General features: G+C 51.2%; 10 protein-coding genes across 10 annotated transcripts; 5 read left to right on the forward strand and 5 right to left on the reverse strand.

The window, feature by feature from the left end:
- On the forward strand, positions 1–1638 carry MIND_00676000 (uncharacterized protein; the record flags this gene model as incomplete). The annotated part of the gene is made up of 5 exons (XM_037363474.1): positions 1–849; positions 896–1306; positions 1360–1408; positions 1455–1527; positions 1578–1638. The coding sequence occupies 5 exons, from the start codon at positions 1–3 to the stop codon at positions 1636–1638; spliced, it is 1443 nt and encodes a 480-aa protein (XP_037219118.1).
- A 1210-nt stretch (positions 1639–2848) lies between these two features.
- On the forward strand, positions 2849–4366 carry MIND_00676100 (uncharacterized protein; the record flags this gene model as incomplete). The annotated part of the gene is made up of 3 exons (XM_037363475.1): positions 2849–3150; positions 3197–4235; positions 4289–4366. The coding sequence occupies 3 exons, from the start codon at positions 2849–2851 to the stop codon at positions 4364–4366; spliced, it is 1419 nt and encodes a 472-aa protein (XP_037219119.1).
- Positions 4367–4969: 603 nt separating this feature from the next.
- MIND_00676200 (Serine/threonine protein phosphatase 2C) lies at positions 4970–6262 on the reverse strand (the record flags this gene model as incomplete). The annotated part of the gene is made up of 4 exons (XM_037363476.1): positions 4970–5388; positions 5437–5616; positions 5667–6023; positions 6070–6262. 4 exons carry the CDS (start codon positions 6260–6262, stop codon positions 4970–4972), a joined length of 1149 nt encoding a protein of 382 aa, XP_037219120.1.
- Positions 6263–6483: 221 nt separating this feature from the next.
- On the forward strand, positions 6484–7895 carry MIND_00676300 (Protein arginine methyltransferase NDUFAF7; the record flags this gene model as incomplete). Its single annotated transcript, XM_037363477.1, has 6 exons — positions 6484–6690; positions 6752–6862; positions 6914–7144; positions 7189–7476; positions 7526–7631; positions 7678–7895. The coding sequence occupies 6 exons, from the start codon at positions 6484–6486 to the stop codon at positions 7893–7895; spliced, it is 1161 nt and encodes a 386-aa protein (XP_037219121.1).
- A 101-nt stretch (positions 7896–7996) lies between these two features.
- MIND_00676400 (uncharacterized protein) lies at positions 7997–9199 on the forward strand (the record flags this gene model as incomplete). Its single annotated transcript, XM_037363478.1, has 2 exons — positions 7997–8750; positions 8799–9199. The coding sequence occupies exons 1-2, from the start codon at positions 8006–8008 to the stop codon at positions 9197–9199; spliced, it is 1146 nt and encodes a 381-aa protein (XP_037219122.1). The 5' UTR covers positions 7997–8005.
- Positions 9200–9591: 392 nt separating this feature from the next.
- On the forward strand, positions 9592–10473 carry MIND_00676500 (uncharacterized protein; the record flags this gene model as incomplete). Its single annotated transcript, XM_037363479.1, has 5 exons — positions 9592–9616; positions 9666–9719; positions 9766–9828; positions 9880–9990; positions 10037–10473. The coding sequence occupies 5 exons, from the start codon at positions 9592–9594 to the stop codon at positions 10471–10473; spliced, it is 690 nt and encodes a 229-aa protein (XP_037219123.1).
- Positions 10474–10782: 309 nt separating this feature from the next.
- Positions 10783–12793, reverse strand: MIND_00676600 (Peroxidase; the record flags this gene model as incomplete). The annotated part of the gene is made up of 9 exons (XM_037363480.1): positions 10783–11061; positions 11109–11456; positions 11508–11802; positions 11850–11950; positions 11999–12206; positions 12254–12275; positions 12323–12382; positions 12428–12522; positions 12570–12793. The coding sequence occupies 9 exons, from the start codon at positions 12791–12793 to the stop codon at positions 10783–10785; spliced, it is 1632 nt and encodes a 543-aa protein (XP_037219124.1).
- A 555-nt stretch (positions 12794–13348) lies between these two features.
- MIND_00676700 (Peroxidase) lies at positions 13349–15377 on the reverse strand (the record flags this gene model as incomplete). Its single annotated transcript, XM_037363481.1, has 9 exons — positions 13349–13630; positions 13682–13988; positions 14036–14091; positions 14139–14439; positions 14489–14603; positions 14653–14846; positions 14898–14919; positions 14968–15122; positions 15172–15377. 9 exons carry the CDS (start codon positions 15375–15377, stop codon positions 13349–13351), a joined length of 1638 nt encoding a protein of 545 aa, XP_037219125.1.
- A 1160-nt stretch (positions 15378–16537) lies between these two features.
- MIND_00676800 (uncharacterized protein) lies at positions 16538–16926 on the reverse strand (the record flags this gene model as incomplete). The annotated part of the gene is made up of 2 exons (XM_037363482.1): positions 16729–16926; positions 16538–16669 (listed from the first exon to the last, which is right to left on the reverse strand). The coding sequence occupies exons 1-2, from the start codon at positions 16909–16911 to the stop codon at positions 16538–16540; spliced, it is 315 nt and encodes a 104-aa protein (XP_037219126.1). The 5' UTR covers positions 16912–16926.
- A 174-nt stretch (positions 16927–17100) lies between these two features.
- Positions 17101–19943, reverse strand: MIND_00676900 (uncharacterized protein; the record flags this gene model as incomplete). The annotated part of the gene is made up of 3 exons (XM_037363483.1): positions 19835–19943; positions 19605–19778; positions 17101–19550 (listed from the first exon to the last, which is right to left on the reverse strand). Exons 1-3 carry the CDS (start codon positions 19923–19925, stop codon positions 17101–17103), a joined length of 2715 nt encoding a protein of 904 aa, XP_037219127.1. The 5' UTR covers positions 19926–19943.
- Between the last annotated feature and the right edge of the window lie 10 nt (positions 19944–19953).

Here is a 19953-nt window from a genome sequence, read left to right on the forward strand (position 1 = left end):
ATGCCCACCATGCCCTCGAATCCAATTGCGCTCCACTTTCCCTCCGTTGCTGCTGTTGCCCGTCTTCAAGCCCTCTTCTTTGCCGCAAAGATACTCCATAGTGTCTTCTCCAGCAACCAGTCACTTGTTGCCGTGAATGAGAACACGCCACTCACAACTTCGGTGGACGTTGTCGAGATTCCTACTGGGACTGATTCCCTTTACCTCGTCCCAACTCCGTGTCTCCTCTATAATCCTGACTCGTGGACTGCTTCCGTCGCCTGTGTCAACCTCACCTTTATTTGTGTGGTACTCGGTGCTTGTCTTGGGCAAAGTGTCCGCAATAGTGCGCGTCGTTGGTGGAGCTCAATCGCAGTCTTCACTGCTCTGGCGGTTCTCAAACATTTCCCCATCGATGACTGCCCAGTCTTCCTTCCGCCGCAGTTGCTGCTCAATTTCGAGAATGTCGCGCGGCTGTTCACGCACATAGCAGATAGTCTTGCATCGTTGTCTGCCTCCAGCTCCAAATACATTGGAGATAACAGCGCCGACTTCTTCTACGCCATAATGCTTGCTTTTGCCAGTCACGCTGGGTGGATACTTTTCTTCTTTTCGGTCTACCAATGCTTGGCCTCCCTTATTGCCCATCGTATCTCGATTGGGCTCATTGAAGCCGGAGTGATGGGCTGTTTGACTCCATGGTGCATAATTCTTTGTTTTCCTGTTGTACGGCAAACACTGTGGGTATACTATCGATATTCCCTCCCCTCTGCATCCTTCAGCCCTCCAACTGTGATGCAGATACGTCAAGGCGTGCAGCACATTATCGAATATACCGCTGAAGTCTACCCTGAGAGTGCGGCTGCCAATGTTTGTGATTGTCGTTCCAGTCCGCTCCCGTTAACACTTTGAATAGGTAGCAATCCTTCCTGGAATTATCCACGGAATCTTCTTGTCCTTTGATCTGATAAATCTTGTGCCTTCCCTTCTGCCATTTGCTCGCAGGCTACGCATATACCACACCGACATCCCCCTCCTCCGATGGACGATCTTCTGTGCTTTTATATATGCAGCCCTCCTCGCCGATCGCACTTGGGCGCATTGCTCGGCCACAATTTTTGAAATGCATCCCATTGTGGAGCAGCTGCTGAACCAGGGAGTCGGGTTTTTCGAACTGCGAGCGCAAATCGGCCCAATTCTGGATGAAGAAGTTGGCAAATTCAGAATTCAACAAGTACACGATCTAGAGGGGCTTGTCCGTCTGTGTTACGATACCTTGCGAGCGGCTTTGAAGTTCTATTGGAGCTTGGGCTATGGTCATCAGTTTGTGAGTTGCCGCTGTATTGGGATCTTTCCGCATCTCATTGTTTGATGTCTTAGCTTATCCTCGCCCCTGCGGTGGTCTTTTACGTTCATCACCAAGTGGTAGGTTGACTATTTGAGATTTGAATCGTTTTTGATTTTTTTTTGTGGAGATTCCATTTGCGCGTTACGTGAAGCAGAGGCGCCGAATCTGGCACCGGCAACTGCAACATCCTCGTCTTCGATGTATGCTTCTGTTCTTTTCATTCATAGCCTGCGCTGACTTGCAGCAACAGAAAGTATGGAATAACGGACGGAATTCCAGCTGAGAGGAGCAACGGACGAAGACAACGGTGAAAGACTGCGGGGGACGCCCTGCTTTCTGACCACCGACACATCGCCGTTTTTAACGGTGATTCGCCATGTCCCGCGATTGCGACCCTCCAACACCAGCTGCGATCATCCGAACTTTTGATTCTTTCTTCTCCTCTTCTTTCGGGTGTTGTAGGGTCATCTTGCCCACTTCGTTCTGGGATTTGGGCAGAGAAGATGAGCACTCCCACAAGGTGCGCTGTAACTTCATACCGCTTAATGCTCCAACTGACGAAAACAGTTCAAGTTGTTGATTGAGAATCGCTGGCCGACCGTCAACACTTGACAACACTCCTCCGATTGAGAATCGGCAGTCGACCGTCAGAAGCCCTCGTCAACAAGCGAGAATCGGTACTCCGACCCTCGGACGACGCAAGTTTGGATTGAGAATCGACACGAGCGACGAACGAAGGCACAACCCCCGCCCCGCGATCAGCTCACTCGACCGTCAAGACTTGTTATTGCTTCCGATTGAGAATCGGCTTTCGACCGTTGGAGGAGAATCGAATCAATTTCAGCCATATTTACTGTAGATTGTTGTAGTTTGTTGTGTGAATGCACCTTGTTCAACGCCAGTTGCGAGTCTGAGTTTTAGCCAAAAAACAGTTATATTCACAGCGGTATGGCCACGACTGTGGTATCATCTACGCGGCCTTTTGCTGGGCCGTTTATCGCAGACAGACACAGATTGTCTGGGCACCACCCGTCTCTCAAAGAACTGTGTGACGATTTACATTTGCTGACACTCTCACGTTGTCGTTTAGAAAAAGAAACCAAGTTCTTCTCAACGTCCTCAACATCCATTGGATGACTTTCATGAGCGCCGCGACGCGGATCTGAATCAGCAGCTGGCACAGCATTGGCACTGCCCCATGCTCTTCAACAACTTCAGTTCGCTCGAGCTTGATGGTATAGGCAGGGCCGTTTGAGGCCCCAGCACTCACCCAATAACTGTACCCCAAGGCTCTGAATCACCACAGATTCATGGATGTCATGTTTCTATAAGTAACACTCCACAGACATTCGGCGTTCCAACCTTTTCCCTCTCATCGGCATGCCAATCGGCCAATCTTCACCTCGGGTCAGTTTCCTTTTGCACATCTTATGGCATGCACAGAAATACTATACAGATTCGTGGTCGCCGCGTTTCTGTCTTCGACATCTTCAGGCAAATATTGCCTTAAATTGAGCTCGAATGAGCGGTCGATGGTCGTCGTCGTTCACCCCAACTTCATACAAAATCCGCCGAGCCTTTCTTTTCCTCATCATCCTTTCGGTGGTCTTTCTCTTGCTCGTCTCACACCCAACAACCCGCACAAGAGGCTACAAATTGCTGGGTATTTCAATTGCTCCGGCATACTATCAACTCCGACGCAAAGTCGAGCGTCTACCACAACACAACCTCGACCTGCCTTTCCCCGAAGGCCAGAACGGCCGTTATGTGAAGTTTTCGGTACAAGCCAACTTTTTGGGATGGAATAACTGCCTGAACGAACGGTGCGTGGGCTGTCTTTGATGCTCTCTTGTGCTCACCAGTTGTCAGATTAATGAATGCTCATCTGGCTTATGTCTCTAATCGCGCATATGTTTTTGCGGACTACTGGTGGGCCCCAGAGCATTACCCTTTCCCTCCCGCTCCAGAGTCTGGCGCTCGAACGCCAATGAGCGCGCTTCTTGCTGGTCCACTTGTTGGTGGCTCGTGGCATCCGACTCAGAGTCATCCTTCCGGACCCAACCCACCTCGAGCAATTTCTGAAGCATGGTGGGGAACCGTTTGCCCCTCTTCATCCCGCCGCCTCATCAATGTCGAGGATGTGAAGCCCAACATCCCAGGCGGGGTTGACCATGCTTCCGGTCAACTCATTTTCGATACATGGAACAAGATATTGCTGGAGGCAACGGAAAATTGCATCGAGGTTATTCATACGTCGCTACAAGTCGACCCGTTTCCTCAAATTTTCGATCTTCGGATCTGGGGCGGCCAACGGGTTTTGGAGCTCTGGGAGGCATTCTCGACGTCTCCTGTGAGCACCCTGTTACGCCCATCGGAAATTGTGGCATCAGCCGTGGAGGGCAATCTTCGCAGGGGCGTTTTCCACGGGAAAACGGGCAGGGGCCGACCAGCTGTGTCGAACGATCCGTTCAAGCGCATGCTCGCCATCCATCTTCGGCGCGGAGACTACATTGAGCATTGTCGTTTCCTTGCGAGTAGTGGTTCGGGCCATTACGGCTGGTCACAATTACCGATGCTCCCTGACGTCGCCAACCACCGACTACCAGGCCCAAAGGATCCTCATAGAGAAGAGAAGGCATTCGTGATGTGTCTCCCAAATGTAGACGAAACCTTGCTGCGAGCTCAGCAGGTCAAGCAGGATTGGGGGAGGAAGAACCTCGATATTCTATACCTACTCACCAACGAGTCCGGCGAGTTCCTGGACAACCTCGTTGCGGCATTGCGACATAACGGCTGGCCAACAGTCGTTACCACTCACGATCTATGGCTGAATAATGAACAGCTGGATGTGGGGATGGCGGTGGACATGGAGATCGCCAAACGAGCAGCGGTCTTTCTCGGCAATGGGGTTAGTCCTTCGTGCTAGATAACTCTCAACTTGAATGCTGACACACTTAACAGTGGTCTTCTTTCACCAGTAATGTGGTTCATCAGCGACTAGTAGATGGCAAGGACCCAATGAGCATTAGAATGTTGTAGCGGACATGTGTAGTAACATCATGATTTTATAATATGTACTAGGATACTAGGTAATTCTCCAAAGCATAGCGGAGCTTCAGTGTCTTTCAAGTTTAGCTGAGGTCCTCAGAACTTTTGACCAGTCCTTGCTAATAATAATAATAATCAGCCCAAATGGCCTAGTACTTATTAATAGCAATTGCAATCCCACTCAAGCTTGAAGCGCTGATGCAGGAGTAATTTCTGACAATCTCTAGCACTGTGAAAACAGCGAGAGTCTACTGTGAAGGTCTGGTCGACCGTCAACACTTGCAACGCTCCTACAATCGAGAATCGGCAGCCGACCGTCAGAAGCATCGACAAAAAGTTCCAGCGAGAATCGGTACTCTGACCCTTGGACGACCCAAGTTTGGATTGAGAATCGACGTGAGCGACGAACGAAGGCATACCCCCGGCCCCGCGATCAGCTTACTGATTAATAGATTGAGAATCTGCGTTCGACCGTTGGAGTCGAACCCCGATCTTCGATTTCAGCCATATTTACTGTAGTTTGTTGTGTGAATGCACCTTGTTCAATGCCAGTCGCGAGTCCGAGTTGCCACCAAAAAAAACTACTAGTTATATTCACAGCGGTATGACCACGACCGTGGTGTCATCTACGCGGCCTTTCGCTGTGCCGTTTATCGCAGACAGACACAAATTGTCTGGGCCGTCACCACCCATCGCCTCCCAAAGAACCGCTTCAGCGAGATTTTGGCCAGCCGCCTCGGCGCGAGCCACCGCATTTGCACAAATCCGACCCAAGACAACCGAATCGGCCCCAGTAAGCCTCCGCTGCATCAAATGGCCCAGTCCGTCTGATGCGAGGATGAGGAACTTCTGTGTCGGACGACTTTCATGAGAAACTTGGGGAATGTGAGAGAGGTAGGGCGGGGTCTTGAATAGACGGAGAAAGGCCTCGTTGAACGGCTTTTCTTCTCCGAGGCCGACGTCGAGGATTCGCAGGATGTCAATAGGAAGGTTGAAATAAATGTTGCCCATTGCTAGGAAAACTTATTTAAATCAGGGCCGAAGAATATTCTGATACGTACCTCGACTGAGAACATGCCAACCAAGGAGTCTCGGCACTCCGGTTTGACTTATGCAGTCTGGTTCTCCGGGGTGCTCTCCCAATATACGCGCCGCTTCCATTGGGTCGGAGCATCGGTGAGCGAAACCCATACTGCAACAGTCCCAGTCTGTTTCATCGGCGCTCGAGGTAAAGCAAAGGACTAGCTAGTAGTGAGAGGAGAATCGAGGAGAACATTGAACACAAACAGACAGGCATCAGAATCCCCAACACCAGCGATATGAACACGGTTCGTGGGGTCTATCAGAGCAACAGAAGCAGTTGTGCCCGACATGACACGCCGGAGGATTACACCTGGCTTTCCTGTTCTGTCTTGGAAGGTAGCCTTAGCATCGAAAGCGGCAAGGTCATCAGGTTTTGTCGGGATGAGCGAAAGAAACTCGTTCGTGAGTTGATCTTGGAGGCTGAGAAGGGCTTCAGACATGATTCTGGCCACAGCCGCATCGTCGAGGGTAAGCGTTGACGAATCTATACCAGAGACCAGAGCCGCCTTGAGCACCGAAGGCAGATTCTCAAGCACAAAGTCAACTGTTGCAGTTCCACCATGACCTGCGGAATGATTTAGCACTTGTAGAGGCTTCGGTTCTAAGCGCACCATCGAGCACAAATGCCAGTTTCCAAACGCCGTTTGCCAGGTCCCAGTCTTCTGCGAAATATCGATCTTCGTTGGTCAATATGCGTTCATTGGAACGACTGGTGAAAGAGACTGCGTGATTGCGTCCTAGAGCTTTTGGTGGCGCCACCTGAGAGAGAAGGGCTCGTATATCTGTGGTATTTGCTTCGCTCATTGTGGAAGTAACGATGAACAGGGGTCCATTGTGGACCCAACACGATGACAGTTGAGAAGACGAGGATGATGTAATCCCACGAGGCCGTGATGTGATGATCACGCGTTTTCGCTGCCTTTCTCGAATTCTTTGCAAGTTTCTGGCTGGCTAGAATGCTCCGGTCTACCAGGCCACTCCGCCATGCCCTCAGCCAGAGGCCGTTTGGTCGAACTAACACCACAATGGCCCCCAAACCCATTATTTCAACTCCACTCCAAAAAATCATCGCAGACGGCATTCGCGCAACGGGACCAATTCCTCTGGCGACCTACATGCAGCTATGCCTCTCACATCCGACTTACGGCTACTACATGAGCCCGCAAAACAGCATATTTGGCACGAAGGGCGACTTTGTGACGAGCCCCGAACTCAGCTCAGTTTTCGGGGAGGTGTGTATTTTTGGCCAGTAGCGCGGTTTGGGATTGACAAACGCGGTAGATCCGGCGGTAGATTGTTGGAGTCTGGCTGGTATATCAGTGGTTGCAGAGGGAAAAGCAGCTGCCTTTGCGGATTGTTGAGCTTGGTCCTGGCCGTGGTATGTTGATGCACGATATTCTAAGGGTGTGTCAGCTGCTTTCTGGGCATGATTCTATCTCTAACGATACTAAATAGGTTGTGGCCCAGTTCAAAAGTGGCCAAAACGCGCTCCAGTCCATCAATTTGGTCGAAACAAGCCCCACACTACGTGATCTACAAGCCTCTCGGCTGGAAGCTGCGACAATGCAGCTTGGATCGCGTCTCGAATGGCATGACTCCGTCGAGCAAATAGAACAACGTGAAGATGTCTTCACTCTCGTGGTCGCACATGAGTTTTTCGACGCGTTACCTGTTCATTTGATTGAGGTGGGTTGTCTGTGTTTTGTCTGCTTTGTTTGAACTTCCAATAGAGGACCGAGCAAGGATGGCAGGAGATACTTGTAGCCCTTTCGGATGCAAACACCTTCCAATACGTTCTTTCCCCCAATCCTACCGCCGCTTCGACTCTCCTTGGTCATTCTTCCCCTCGCTTTGCGACACTCCCTGTTGGCAGTCGGTTAGAAGTATCACCGACTGGGTTCAGAACGATGCGCTCAATTGGCAGCTTGATCGCTGGCCCCCCGCCAGAGAGAATAGCAAAAGGATGTGGCTTGATCATCGACTATGGAAATGCTCAAGCCTCATCCAACTCTTTTCGCGTGCATCAGGCTTCCTTCCTCTGTTATATCATTGCTGATCTCTCTCTAGGCATTCAAAAACCACGCTATAGTTGATCCATTCAACGAACCTGGCAATTGTGATTTAACGGCAAACGTTGACTTTGCCCACTTGACCGAGGCGGTTGCGGACATCGGTACGCGGAGTCGCGTCTTCCTAGACTCCCGCTGACCATCTTCCAGTGCCGGTCCATGGACCTCTACCACAAAGCCGATTTTTGACAGATATGGGGCTTAACATGCGTGTGGAAGCCCTCTCAAGGAAATGCCAAACACCAGAAGAGAAAGAAGCATTAATATTGCGGTCGACGGCGGATCGATTAGTAGACGAGAAGGGCATGGGGAGTCAATACAAAATTTTAGGGCTAGGTGGTAAAGCTGGCGATGTGTGGCCGTTTTGAGACTGAAGTCTATAAACATTGAATCCATGGCGCTGTTGCATCTTTTTCGCTCACATGGTTTGATTATGTAACGGGTAAGTCAGCCAAACCGTTTCGCCAACGTTTCGCCCATGTTGTTCATTCCGCCTGAAGTTCTTGAGCAGATACTACAGTTCTGCGATAAGCAAACACTTTGCTCAACATCATTAGTGGCTCATCGCTTTCTCGACCCCAGCCAACGGCAATTGTTCTCTGAATTGCACTTCCGTTGGCTGCCTGTGGAAGAACAGCGACATATGTGTTCTATTTTATCGCAATCTCCCCACCGGCTTGCCAACCACGTTCGCGTTTTCTCGTTGGGCTTGGACCCGGAGTTTTCGCTATTGCCGCCCACTATTCTCCAGTCCCTCACAAACCTGACTGCACTGCATCTCAGCTGGGAGGGCCTGCTCTGGGAGGCATCAGACACAGATACGCAGGAAATTGTCAAGACGGCGATTGGTCTACCCACTTTGCGCGTCATCTCAGTAATTGGCCTGGGCTTCGTCGCGATAGGGACGCTACTCTCGGTGCTCAACTCTCTGGGGCCGAATTTGCAGAGCATGAGCTTCATCGCGATGTTTCAAAAGGACTCAATGCTCACGAATTATAACACAAACTCGGACCTGCAAGTTGTGCGCCGTGGCATTTCCGCCCTCCACCTAGGTCAAAATGTCCCTAACGGCCTTTGGTCGTGGTTACAGACCACAATAAACTTTTCCGCTATACAAGTACTTGGCCTTGCTTTGAACAACCGCGAATCTGAGTGTCAAACAATCCTCGATGCCGCCGTGAATATACAAGAACTCAACATCAACGCCCATCGTATGAGCAACTGTAAATACTGATTGTACTTGGCTTGGTCCTTGCTGACCTCGGACATAGATTCCAACATCCATTTGAATCACGCTTCTCAGCTTGCTACCCTCACTCTTAACTGCCGAATCGAGGACGACGGGGACGACGACGAAAAACTCGTGTTCAACCCCCTGGCGGAATTTTGCGCTATCGTTCGACGCACCCGCCCTTTGCACAAACTCACGTCGCTTGAACTCATCATCCAATATGCATGTAATAGCCCCCTGAGTCATTTTCACCAGCCCGGGGCCGACGTGAACCGCCTGTTAGTAGAGCCCGTTTTGGTGGGTGTCAAGAGCGTCCTTGTCGTGCTGGACTGGACATGGGGGACACCCGAGAATCCGGCAGATCTGTACGACAAGGATGGGTTTCACGAATATTTTAGGGCGTTTATCGAACGCGGGGGGCAATTGCGGTTCGGAGCCTAAACCAAGCTCTGTTCTTAAGTGACGCCATGGTCGGACGAGGAGGCGGCAGAATGTTGGGTATGGAGTTTTTGTGCAGGGAGCTTTGGGACATGCAGTTCGTGCGCATCGATTAGCCGCGGCCCGGGAAGCCCGAAAAGAAACGAATCGTAACCACGTGACGTACGCGACAGACTTACTCAGCTCTAACCGTAGTAGTTGAAGGAAACACGAAATTGACTTCAGAACGTTAACACAGCTGCCGGAAGCACCAAAGGCAGAATGTTTCCTCCTCAACATGCATTTGGCAACCCACTTGACAATTTGACCAAACCAGCTCTCGTGAGCCTGAGTCACACAGATCAACTTGAACAACTCCTAACTGTTACATCCATAGTCACTAAGTATTCATATTCATGGATCCAGCTTACTCGAAGAAGAGTGAGTGACTTCTGTCGCTATACGCTACGAGATATAAGCCTCTCCGCAGAAATCATTGACCTGACCGACGCCGAGCTCGTTGCACTGGGTTTTATGGGCGAAGGTTTGGACCTGTAACTTGAAGCGGCTCTTGCTTATGCCCATCGGAGATGCTCCGCGAGACGTTGCAATGATTGTTGAACAAGTGAGAGGCTCTCCCCAGCGCCTCGGCTGTACGTTTCTCTATTAAATATCTTGTCTTGACCTCTTAAGTAAGTCTCCAGCTATAACGTGCTACATGGTCGATATCCTCAGACGCCAAGCCATAGGCGAAATACCAAGGAGCTTACCCCCAGCGCTGCCTCCTCCAGCTATGTTTAACGTCTCTGAGCTTGGTGACTTGAACGACTCACCTCACGAAATATCCAAATTTGAGCGCAGATTCTGGTACCACGGAATCTCTCGTGGCCCCCCCCCCCGAGCTCATGTGGCGCTCCGATAAAGGGACGAACCCGTTCATTACTCTTTCGCCTGGCGCCGAGTCCTTCCATCTCCCAATCAAGACTGTCCATGGTGTCTACAACGTGCCACTTAGCTATGTGTGGGACAATGTGGCCCCGAAAATTATAGAGACGATGAAAGCTCGCGGGATCAAGTACTCTTCTATGAGCACTGCTCGTTTCTCAATCGAGAAGGAGGATGGCTGCGACGGACCTTTGGGGCCTGTTGTCATCTGGATCGCTGTTCATCCTGGCACTACCGACGTAGAGAGTGTTCGTGGCGCGACGCCAGACATTTGCCGCATTCTCGCTGACTTCAATATCACCGATACTGTCGTCGAGTGGTATGAAGGGGCAATCACCCGGCTTGGTGGTTAGACATGAGTTGGCTAAACACGAAGTTGGTACACAGCCCACTGGCAGGAATTCATTCCAATGTTAGATGAGAGTATGAGAGTGTGGACCCACCATTTTCCTACAGGTACTGGCGTCCTCTTTTGAGCCTTCTTGGTTTTGTCCTTGGTCCATTTTCTTTCGATCTGAGGACATACACTAAAGTCTAAGACAATTGTCGAACAATGAGTATTTCAGACTGTGGTCACTGTGGCCTCAAAATCATCCAGACAGCCTCCAGCAAAAGAGACACAATTATAGTCAATTAAAAGTGATATTAATCTACAACACCCACTACAACCCACAGCCATTCTGAATGGCCAGATTGGCGACCTGGGTGTAGACCTTGCCGCCAACATTTGCTGTCACATCGAACGATGTCCGCCCTTGTTGGTTTCTGGGAGGCCTCGGGAAGACAGCGGTATAGACATCATAGAGCGCCGAAGCGGAGCTGCCGGTGCGCGTCAGCGGCGTGTGGACGGTCACCGTCTTGAGCGCGATGGTGCCCTGCTGGTTAACATTGTAATAGTAGTCCACAAACGCGTCTGAGACGGGGCCGAGGTTGTTTCGGATCTAAGTTGCGTCAGCGCATTTTACTTCAAAGCATCAGGACAACAGACGTTCACGACAATTGTGGTGTTGGTGAGCGTGTTGCAGCTGGCGGAGTCTTGGTAGAAGACGACATCGTTGAGAGGGAAGCCCGCGCCGCCGTTGTCAGCGTGTGTCAGTGCCTCCTGCGCGTTGAATGCCCAGTCAACGAAGATAGTTGACAGGCCGAAGTTGGGATCGAGCTTGGTGTAAACCGGGAAAAAGTGCACGAAGCCCCACAGACTGGTGCTGTTTGACCAGCCGGCAGTCAAAGTGCTGGTATAAGTCGAGTTCCTATTCCCATTGTGATCCTTCCAGCTCAGGTTCACCACCATGTTTTCTGGGTCGACGTTCATGGCTTCTGGAGCAGTGCTGAAGATCTGGACGAAGGTAAATCACTAATAATAATAATAATAATAATTCCAACCCACGCGAATGTAGCCAGAAAGCTCGAGCGATCCATCGTCTGCCAGGTTGAGGGCAAGTTGGTAAGGCTTGACTGGGAGAGGGTCGATGACGTCGGTCAGCTGGACAGACTTGGGTACGGTGTTGAGCATGCGTTCAAAAAGATTGCCGCATGTCTTCTGGAACGAGGTGGCATCTTTCGCAAACGCTTTCATGGTCACGTTGTTGTCTGCAGCAAATATGCGCGCATCAGAGTTGGTCGTCGCGTTGTGTCCAACCGCAAGGAGGTTGTTGGTCGTTCCGTCGATCCACTCCGTAGCACTGAGGGATGTCGGTGAAGAAGAACCAGTCGATGAGATTGCACCCACATGTGGTTATCAAAGTCATCGAAAGTCTGGTCAAAGTGGACCACACCTTCCGGGTTGTTGGGGTCAAACGGAGTAGCGGGGACAGAGTCGGGGAAGTCAACCTTGAAACTTTGCTCAGTTTCGTCTTCTGACTCGCACGATAAACCCACCTCGTGGATGCCACCAACGGTATGCCCGCATGCGACGAGCCCAATCATCTCTTCAACATTGAAGCCTTGGTTGGCAAACATAGTCGTATGCGTTGCCAGATCCTGTTGAGGCTCGGGGACAGTATCAGGACCAGCGGCAGTAGCGTCGATCCTGCCGGCACGAAAAGGTATGCTTGGGCCATTACACTGTTTCATTGCGAGAACGACACTTGACCCCATAGTTGAGAAAACGAAACGAATGGAGGCGGGGCTAACCTCAAAGCCATGACATCCGATACTGGACAAAGATAAACTGCGTTAGGAATGGACTGTGCTTTTGCTCACCAGAAGATGTTTTTCCTTGAAAGGTCGCGAAAAATACCATGCTGGTGTTCATGGCACTCCCTGAAATTTGCTGAATTGTAGATACAGAGGGTTATATAAACACACCAATGTTCTGAGGTCGGTCCGTCTCAAATCCAATCGACCCGTCAAGCCCCCCAAGACCAGTATGCACGTCATGGGTAGCCATATCATGGTATGCGCTGCGTAATTGTGAGAGGCAAAGAAAGAGAAAAATCACTCGACTCACACTCTTAGCCACTCCGCCGCCGACTGTCTACCGACGAGACGCCCACCAAACGGCGCGGCCCCACACGTTGCGATTTCTGCCATCATCCCGCTCTGGCCCAGCCCACCCGAGACGGTCAGCGAATCTTCGAGAATGTCATGTTTATTAGGCCAGATATAATGGGCCTGTGAGAGCCGCAGAGCCGCAAGCAAAAGGAGGGTCGTTTTGGAGGAATGCGGGGGCATATATAGCTGGAGTCGGGGGAGGGAGAAGAAAAAAGAAAACCAAGTCGAAAATCTTCCACCACTTGCTCGTATTTATTGTACGGAAACACTAGCGAGGACCGGGGTAGCATTGCAGCAGCTTGGCAGTCCACGTCGGATCGAGATGACCGCAAAACAGTTTGCGCAAATCAGGCCCCCGCCAACTGAAGCATGCTGCTGAGCCAATCACCTTCAGCGCGTTTGTATGATCGTCTTCTGATCTGTAGGTGGACGTCGGGCTGAGTCTGGCTGGGTCCAGAGGATGGCAGCTAGGTAAGGACAAGGAGCAAGGCCTTTCGACATGGTCGTAAGGGTACAGATGGTTGATTGATGCCGCTGCATCCTTAAAATTTGAATTGGTTACTTATGTATGCCTGGGTCGTGACTTGCATTCTGGTGCACAAGCCAATTGGCGTCAAGCAATACGGTGTCAATATACTCAACAAGGACAACAGTGGTTAGGGATGGATTAGGGCAAAGGCATACATCATGCTTGACCATCGCACAGAACACTGGGTAGTTGGTTTATCAAACAGTCTAGGTGCCCCGACACGGTGTAAATATCTCCGGGTTATTAGCAACACTGAATGTCTTGCCACCCACAACAGCGACAATATCGAAGGTGATTCGCCCCTCGTCCGTCATCGGTCCTTTGTAGAAAGTCGCGCTATACGTGTCATACCAAGGCGAGGTGGAACCGCCGACACGCCGCATTTCTGTCCGAGTCGTCACCTGCTTGACGGAGATGCTGCCTACTTGGTTGATGTTGTACGTGTAGTCAACATAGGCGGTCGAAACGGGGCCTAAATCAGTGCGGATCTGTTGAAGCGGCGATCAGAGCTTGCAATCGACAAATAGCAGAACAATAACAAGCGCCAGTGCAGTAGTGTTGCCAGGTTCGCCAAATATCGTTTTTGTGCAGCTCCCATTAGGTTGGAATAAAACGGCGCTTTGCAACGGGAAGCCTTGTCCGCCATTATCAGAGTGGGTCGGGTTGGCATCCTGGCCGTATGCCCAGTCGACGACGAACGAGGAGATTCCGAATCGGATATCAATGGCCGCGTTGATTTCGAAGAAATGGACGCTGCCCCAGAGACTAGAGCTAGTTTGAGACACCGCCGCAAGATTCGTGATATATGTTGTGTTAGCGTTTCCATTCATGTCCTTCCAGCTCAGTCTACAGGAAGGTGAGCATCAGGATGTGCAAAGGAATAAAATGCGCACGTGATGGGCATTTGTGAAGGGACCGCCACCTTTGCTGCATCTGAAGTACCGAACACCTGAAATGTGATAAAACGGATGGACAGTATAGCAAAAGAACACAGACACGAATGTATCCTCCCATACTAAGCCGCCCATCCGAGTCTCCTCCCAGAGTGAGAGTGAGTTCAAAGGGTTTGATGGGCAAGGGCTCGATGAAATCGGAAAGTTGAACACTACTGGGAACGGTGTTGAGCATTCGCTCTAACAACAGTCCACATTGTGCCTTGAAATAGTTGGGATCTGCAGCAAAAGCCTGCATTGTTTGGTTTGCGTCGGCTGCAAAGATGCGGGCGTCTGAATTGGTGGTCGTATTAGCACCAACCAGGAGGGGATTTGTAGACGTTCCAGCGACGTATTGAGTAGCGCTTGATAAAATGGTCAAATTAAGCTTCGAAAAAAAACAGGTGTGCTCACATATGGTTGTCAAAGGAATCGACGGAGTCGTCAAAGTGAACAACACCATCTGGGTTGCTCGAAGTAATGGCGGATGGCGGTATAGTAAGCGGGAAATCGACAGCATGAACGCCGCCTGATGGCGTTGATTACTTCACAGCGAAGAGCTGAAACCAAATCCGCACCAAGAGTGTGTCCACAAGCAACGAGAGTTATCATCTCAGAGACATTGAATCCTTGATTCTGGAATGAAGCGATGTGCGAAGCCAGATCCTGTTGAGGCTCCGGGACCGTCTCAGGACCAGCAGCTTCTGCGTCCAAGCGGCCAGCACGAAATGGGATGCTCGGGCCACCACAATTTTTTACTGCGAGAATAGCACTGCAGAAGGGTTAGAGTCCCAGACTAAGTATGGTCACGTTCACAACATGCCTCAAGGCAATTACGTCGGCCACTGTCGTGAAAAATCAGCATTCGGTATTAGAAAATGGACGCAACCAACTAGAAGAAGTCTTGGATTGGAATGCTCCAAAGAACACCAAGCTATCGTTCATCCCTGCGCCTATGTTTTGCCCGCGATTAGTCTCAAACCCAATCGACGCATCCACCCCCCCGAGTCCTGTGTGAATATCGAAGGTTGACGCGTCGTGAAATGCTCTGGCAAGCGTCAGAATGGTTCACACGAATCGACACCTAAAACACAGACAGTCTAACCCATTCAGCCGCAGCCACCCTTCCGGGCTTCCTGCCACCAATTGGGCTGAGGGAACACGGATCGACACCTCCGACAATTCCGCCGTCGCCAAACCCCGCCGAGACGGTATATGCGTCCTCCAGAAAGTCATATGGGCTGGGCCAAATGTAGGCTGACGTCGAAACGGCAAAGAAAGAGAGTGGAAGCAGGCAGAGCATTTTGTTAAAGAGCTGACTCGGCGGAGGGAAGTTATGAAGAATGTCTTCCAAAAGTAGCAAAAAGTAGCGAGCAGCGATGTATTAGTATTGTTTCATGCCTGCATATCAATCTTCAGAACTAACGGCAGCGGGAGTAATTCCCGGGGCCGTAGTTAAGCGCTGACTCGACGCCGTTGCAGGCGCGCAGGGAGGGCAACTTGCAGAAGCTGATCACTTGTTGTGGGCAAGTTGTGGGAGACAAACGCGTGCACGTGATTTGTGACTTGGACTTGGGTTGAGTTCACCAACAACAACCAATTATTGCAAGCAACTTACTTAAACGAGTCCTACTTTGGCCGCTCAGCGTTGGCACGGTAAACATTTCTTCACGGGAACATCGGAAAGGCGCAACTTGGTTATCTAAATACTCAAATCCTTAATCCCAGCGGTATGTCCCCATTCGGCATTCTTTATGGGGTCCGCAACGAAAAGATATTCCACCTCATAGTGCGACCAGAACTAGTTTAGGTTCTTCATCAACCTCAGGCTGGCTCACCACGAATCCGAGATGTTCGTTGGATGAACAAGGTCCTGATAAACAATTACCGATATGCGTTCCAACAATGACTCAACATATGACCCCGACAACCAAACCCAAAATAATGATCGTATTCGAGCCCAGCAGGCATTGACGAAGAATCCAAGTCGGAGAATTTCGCACGACTTGGAGTTGAGCAGAATTTGGATCAAGCCAGATACCACACTCTGTAAATGAGCTCGTATTCCAACAGATTCCAACTGTTAGTATCTGTGACTTGGTTCGTCTGGATCGAGAAGCACGCGTCGAAATCCGGGTTCTATTTGAGCATCATCGGACACTTGCCGGACTAGCCCTGCATTTTGGGATTTGCTTCGCGTTGTAGACGACCTGTCAAAGACCTATGACCAGAGGCTGAAGTTCACGAAGGGCAGATGCCAAAGATATCAATGACTGGCTGCGTTGCGTTACTGTAAAAGTTGTGAGCCAACCGCAGGGTGTGTCGGTTTCACCTGCTGGTTTGGCCCAGGTGTGATGTCGCTAAGTACTAAAATTATTTGACGACTTCTATAGGCAGACGATACGAATATAACTGTCGAGTGTTCATCGTCCACTGCTGTTGGCAAAGACGACTCACCATTGACTACCAAACCCCGAAAAACACCTTCCACCACGGTCGCTTGATCCCCTGCATGCTCTTCTCCACCCCTTCAACAAGCTTTTCGTAGTGCAATGGAACAGAGGCCGGCCTGAGGATCTTGTCCGTCAACGGATACTGCAAAAGGCCCAGGTCATTGAGAGAGAAAAGGCACACGAAAACAAAAACAGACGGACCCTCTGCTTAATTTCGTTCCGCTCCAGCGTTTGGGCAGCATTTACCACGCCAGGCGTCAGTTTTGGGTGTGCCGCAAGTGAGTTGAGGAGAGTGCGGAGTTGTATATGTGGTCGGAGAGGGTCAGTAGGGCACGCCGTAGCGATACGCGCCATCTCTGCCCCCAATTTGGCCGCTCTGGTCATGATGTCGACACGTCTTGTCACAACAGCGTCACACCTGTGATTGATTCCAAAAAAATGCCCATTACATGCATGTACAAAGTGGTAGTGGTACAGTGGATTCGAAAGCGAGTGGATGGTAAGGTAAACGAGCGAGATAGCATAAAGAAAAAAAAAAAAGTAGAGTAATAGTATTAGTTGCTTTGTTTGCTTTCACCACCCCGACCGGTGGAAATCAGAAGTGTCCGCCCAACTCAAGTTTCTCACCAATTTCTTCTTCTGCGGGCCTTCCTGTTGTCCTTGCTGCAAATCTGCTCTTGGCTCCGCACCAGGCGGGCGTGGAGTTAATCGCACAAGCGTTTTCTCGGCCGGGACATTGACGGTACTCCTCGTTCTTCGTGGCTGTGGCCCACTGAGCTCGTTCCGACTTTGCTTGCGATGCCAAAGTAGGTTATGCCGCAAACTTTCCGACATTTCGTTGCGCAGCATTTGTTGGCGGGTGGTCCGCGGTGTGGACGGAGGTGCTGGGGGCTGGAGATAATACGGGAAAGGAACTGGAGCGGCAGGGGCTGCTGCTGCCGCTTGTTGTGGTTGTTGCTGCTGTTGTTGATGTCGGCTGGATGAAGACGATTCTTGTGATGCCCAGTCTGGAACGCCAGCTTGCTCGTACAGTCGGCGTCGTTCTTGGCTCTCAGTGACATCCGAGTTTTTGCCCTTGGATGACTGAATATCGCTGCGCTGGGCTAACAACCGCAGCTTTTCATGGGCAATACTCTTCGAAAGCCCCCGGCCATCCGCGTCCGACTCATCATCGTCATCAAACTCCGCTTCCGCAGGTGGTCCCTTGGGTCGATAACCACCGCTTCGGCCACCACTTCCATTTTGAGAATCACGTGTCGGGGTAGTCACCACCGGTCCGGCAACCGGACTCTTCCCCAGAGATCCGCTGATGTTGAAGTGCGGAGGCAAGGCGCTACTCGACTTTGCGCGAGGCATGTTAGGACGAGGAGGGATAGAAGAATTGCGTTGATGCTTGTTTGCTTCTGCCGGTGTGGGTGGAACAGGCGACAATACTGCCCCACCAGGTCCTGCGACTGGTGGGTGGCTTGTCATGGCCAAACCTAGTCCGCCAAACCCTCCAGCAGGCCGTTGTCGTTGTGGAATTGTAGGTTGGTACGCTTGCACTCCACCGAGCAGTAAAGTGAGCCCACTGGGCCGAGATGCAGCCAATTGGGGGAGGTTTTCGTAGCTAACCCGCGGGACCTTGGCGATCAGACTTTCCTTGGCTTTGGTTGCGGAAGGGAGTGCGGTAGTTGAAACCGTCCTCTCTGACATGTGACGCTGATGCTTTGTCTGTTTAGCAAGACCATGGAGATTACCAGCAGATCGATGGGTTGGCCGGGTTGGCAAATGGCGCAGTTCGGAAGAGCTCTGGGTACGGGGAGGTTTCTGCTGCAAAGATGGTGGCGGCGCCTTGTGTTCTTCACTTTCATCCTCCCACTCTTCATCTTTCTCCTGTTCTTCGTCTTTCTCCTGGCTAACCTCGTCGTCACTCCATTCGCTATCGTCATCCTCATCACTTGTCGCCAACACGATCGTCGTTGTCCTTCGCTTCCCCCGCTCCACAAAAGCAACGGCTGCTGCAAGATTAGACGGCAACCCAAGATCATTGGTTGCTGCGTTTTTCTTCGAAGCTCGTGACCGCGACCGAGAATTCGTAGTGCTATGCTTGTCGCGTGACAGCCCAGGGCGAGGTGGTTGCTTGTTACCGCGTGGATTACTCCTAATCTTTGCATGCGATGAGGATGTCGCATGGGAACTAACGGACCTCGTGTCGTCCAAATCGACTGCTGTTGGTCTAGAAGTTCCGGTAGTCGCATCCATAGCGAGAAATGGCGCCGATACGGTCCTAGACGGCGGTTTGCGTGGTTTGGGAGCCTGGGGATCGTGTGTGATCGATTTCTGTATTGTTGTTGGAATATCGGCCGTGGGTTGGGCCAAATTGTCCAACTCTTTCCCGCTTCCACTGCGACTTGTCCGTCCACGACCACGAGCATCGCCCGTATATGCCTGACGTCGCTTAATTTCCTCCTCTAGTTCTTCCGTTCTCTCCCTTTCCCGTTCCCTAGAGCTTTCACTACTTCCACTCGATTGCCCACTTGAATGTGAAGAGCTATGTGAGCTAGCACCCGCATGCAGGAAAAACTTGCTAGCCGCCTTCGGCGGCGGACGAGATTGGCCGCCAAGGGGTAATATATGCGTTGATTGCTGGGGCGGTGAATTTGGCGAGCCCATGCCGCGAGTAGCGGATCGTGACAAGAATACGGGTTGTTGTTGTTGTTGTGGTTCCTTGCGAGATATCGGAGATGATGGTACAGGTGGTGGTAATAGGGCCACAGGCGAAGGTGTCCTGGTTGGAGAAGCTGTCCCGGTGAGTTGAGGAGTGGCTGGTGGTGTTGGATGTGGACTGAGGTTTGGGGTTGGAGTGAGTATTACTACTCGAGGAACGACAACGTCTGGCTCTTGTGGGACTTGCACGGCAATAGAAACGAGAGACGAAGCACACGAGCTTGAACTCGAGGCGGGGGTGGGGTACCCCGGCTTCTTCGGTACAGAAACCTTATTGGTCGAAATCATTGAGTGGATGGCCCTCCCCACAGTTTCTAAGTAATGATTAGCCAGGAGCAGTAGCCGGAAAAGAGACGGATAAAACTCACCTCGTCTTCTCGGAGCCAGCTGGAAGGCAGATTTGGCGTCGTCACCACTGGACAAGGATTCGGGAGTTGGTGGCCAAACTTGTGGCGGCCTCCGTGAGTCCCTCCAGGCTAACCGCCAGGCCATATTCTCCGCTCTTCGCCCATGGTGAATTGCATCTGGGAACTTCGACAGCACTTTTTTGGGGGTTATTTATAAAAGAGTCTGACGGGAGGGAAAAAGTGATACATACCTGACCAGAGACGCAGGGCATCTTGGGAGTGCTGAATGGACGCTGCGAGAGACAGAAATGGCTGCGGGCTGTCTCCAGCAGCTTGCGGCATTGTCGTGGTTGGTTGCAACTTGTTCCGC

This window comes from Mycena indigotica, assembly GCF_014461135.1.
Source record: "Mycena indigotica strain 171206Taipei chromosome Unknown Mind.scaff0006, whole genome shotgun sequence".
Lineage (NCBI taxonomy): Eukaryota > Fungi > Basidiomycota > Agaricomycetes > Agaricales > Mycenaceae > Mycena > Mycena indigotica.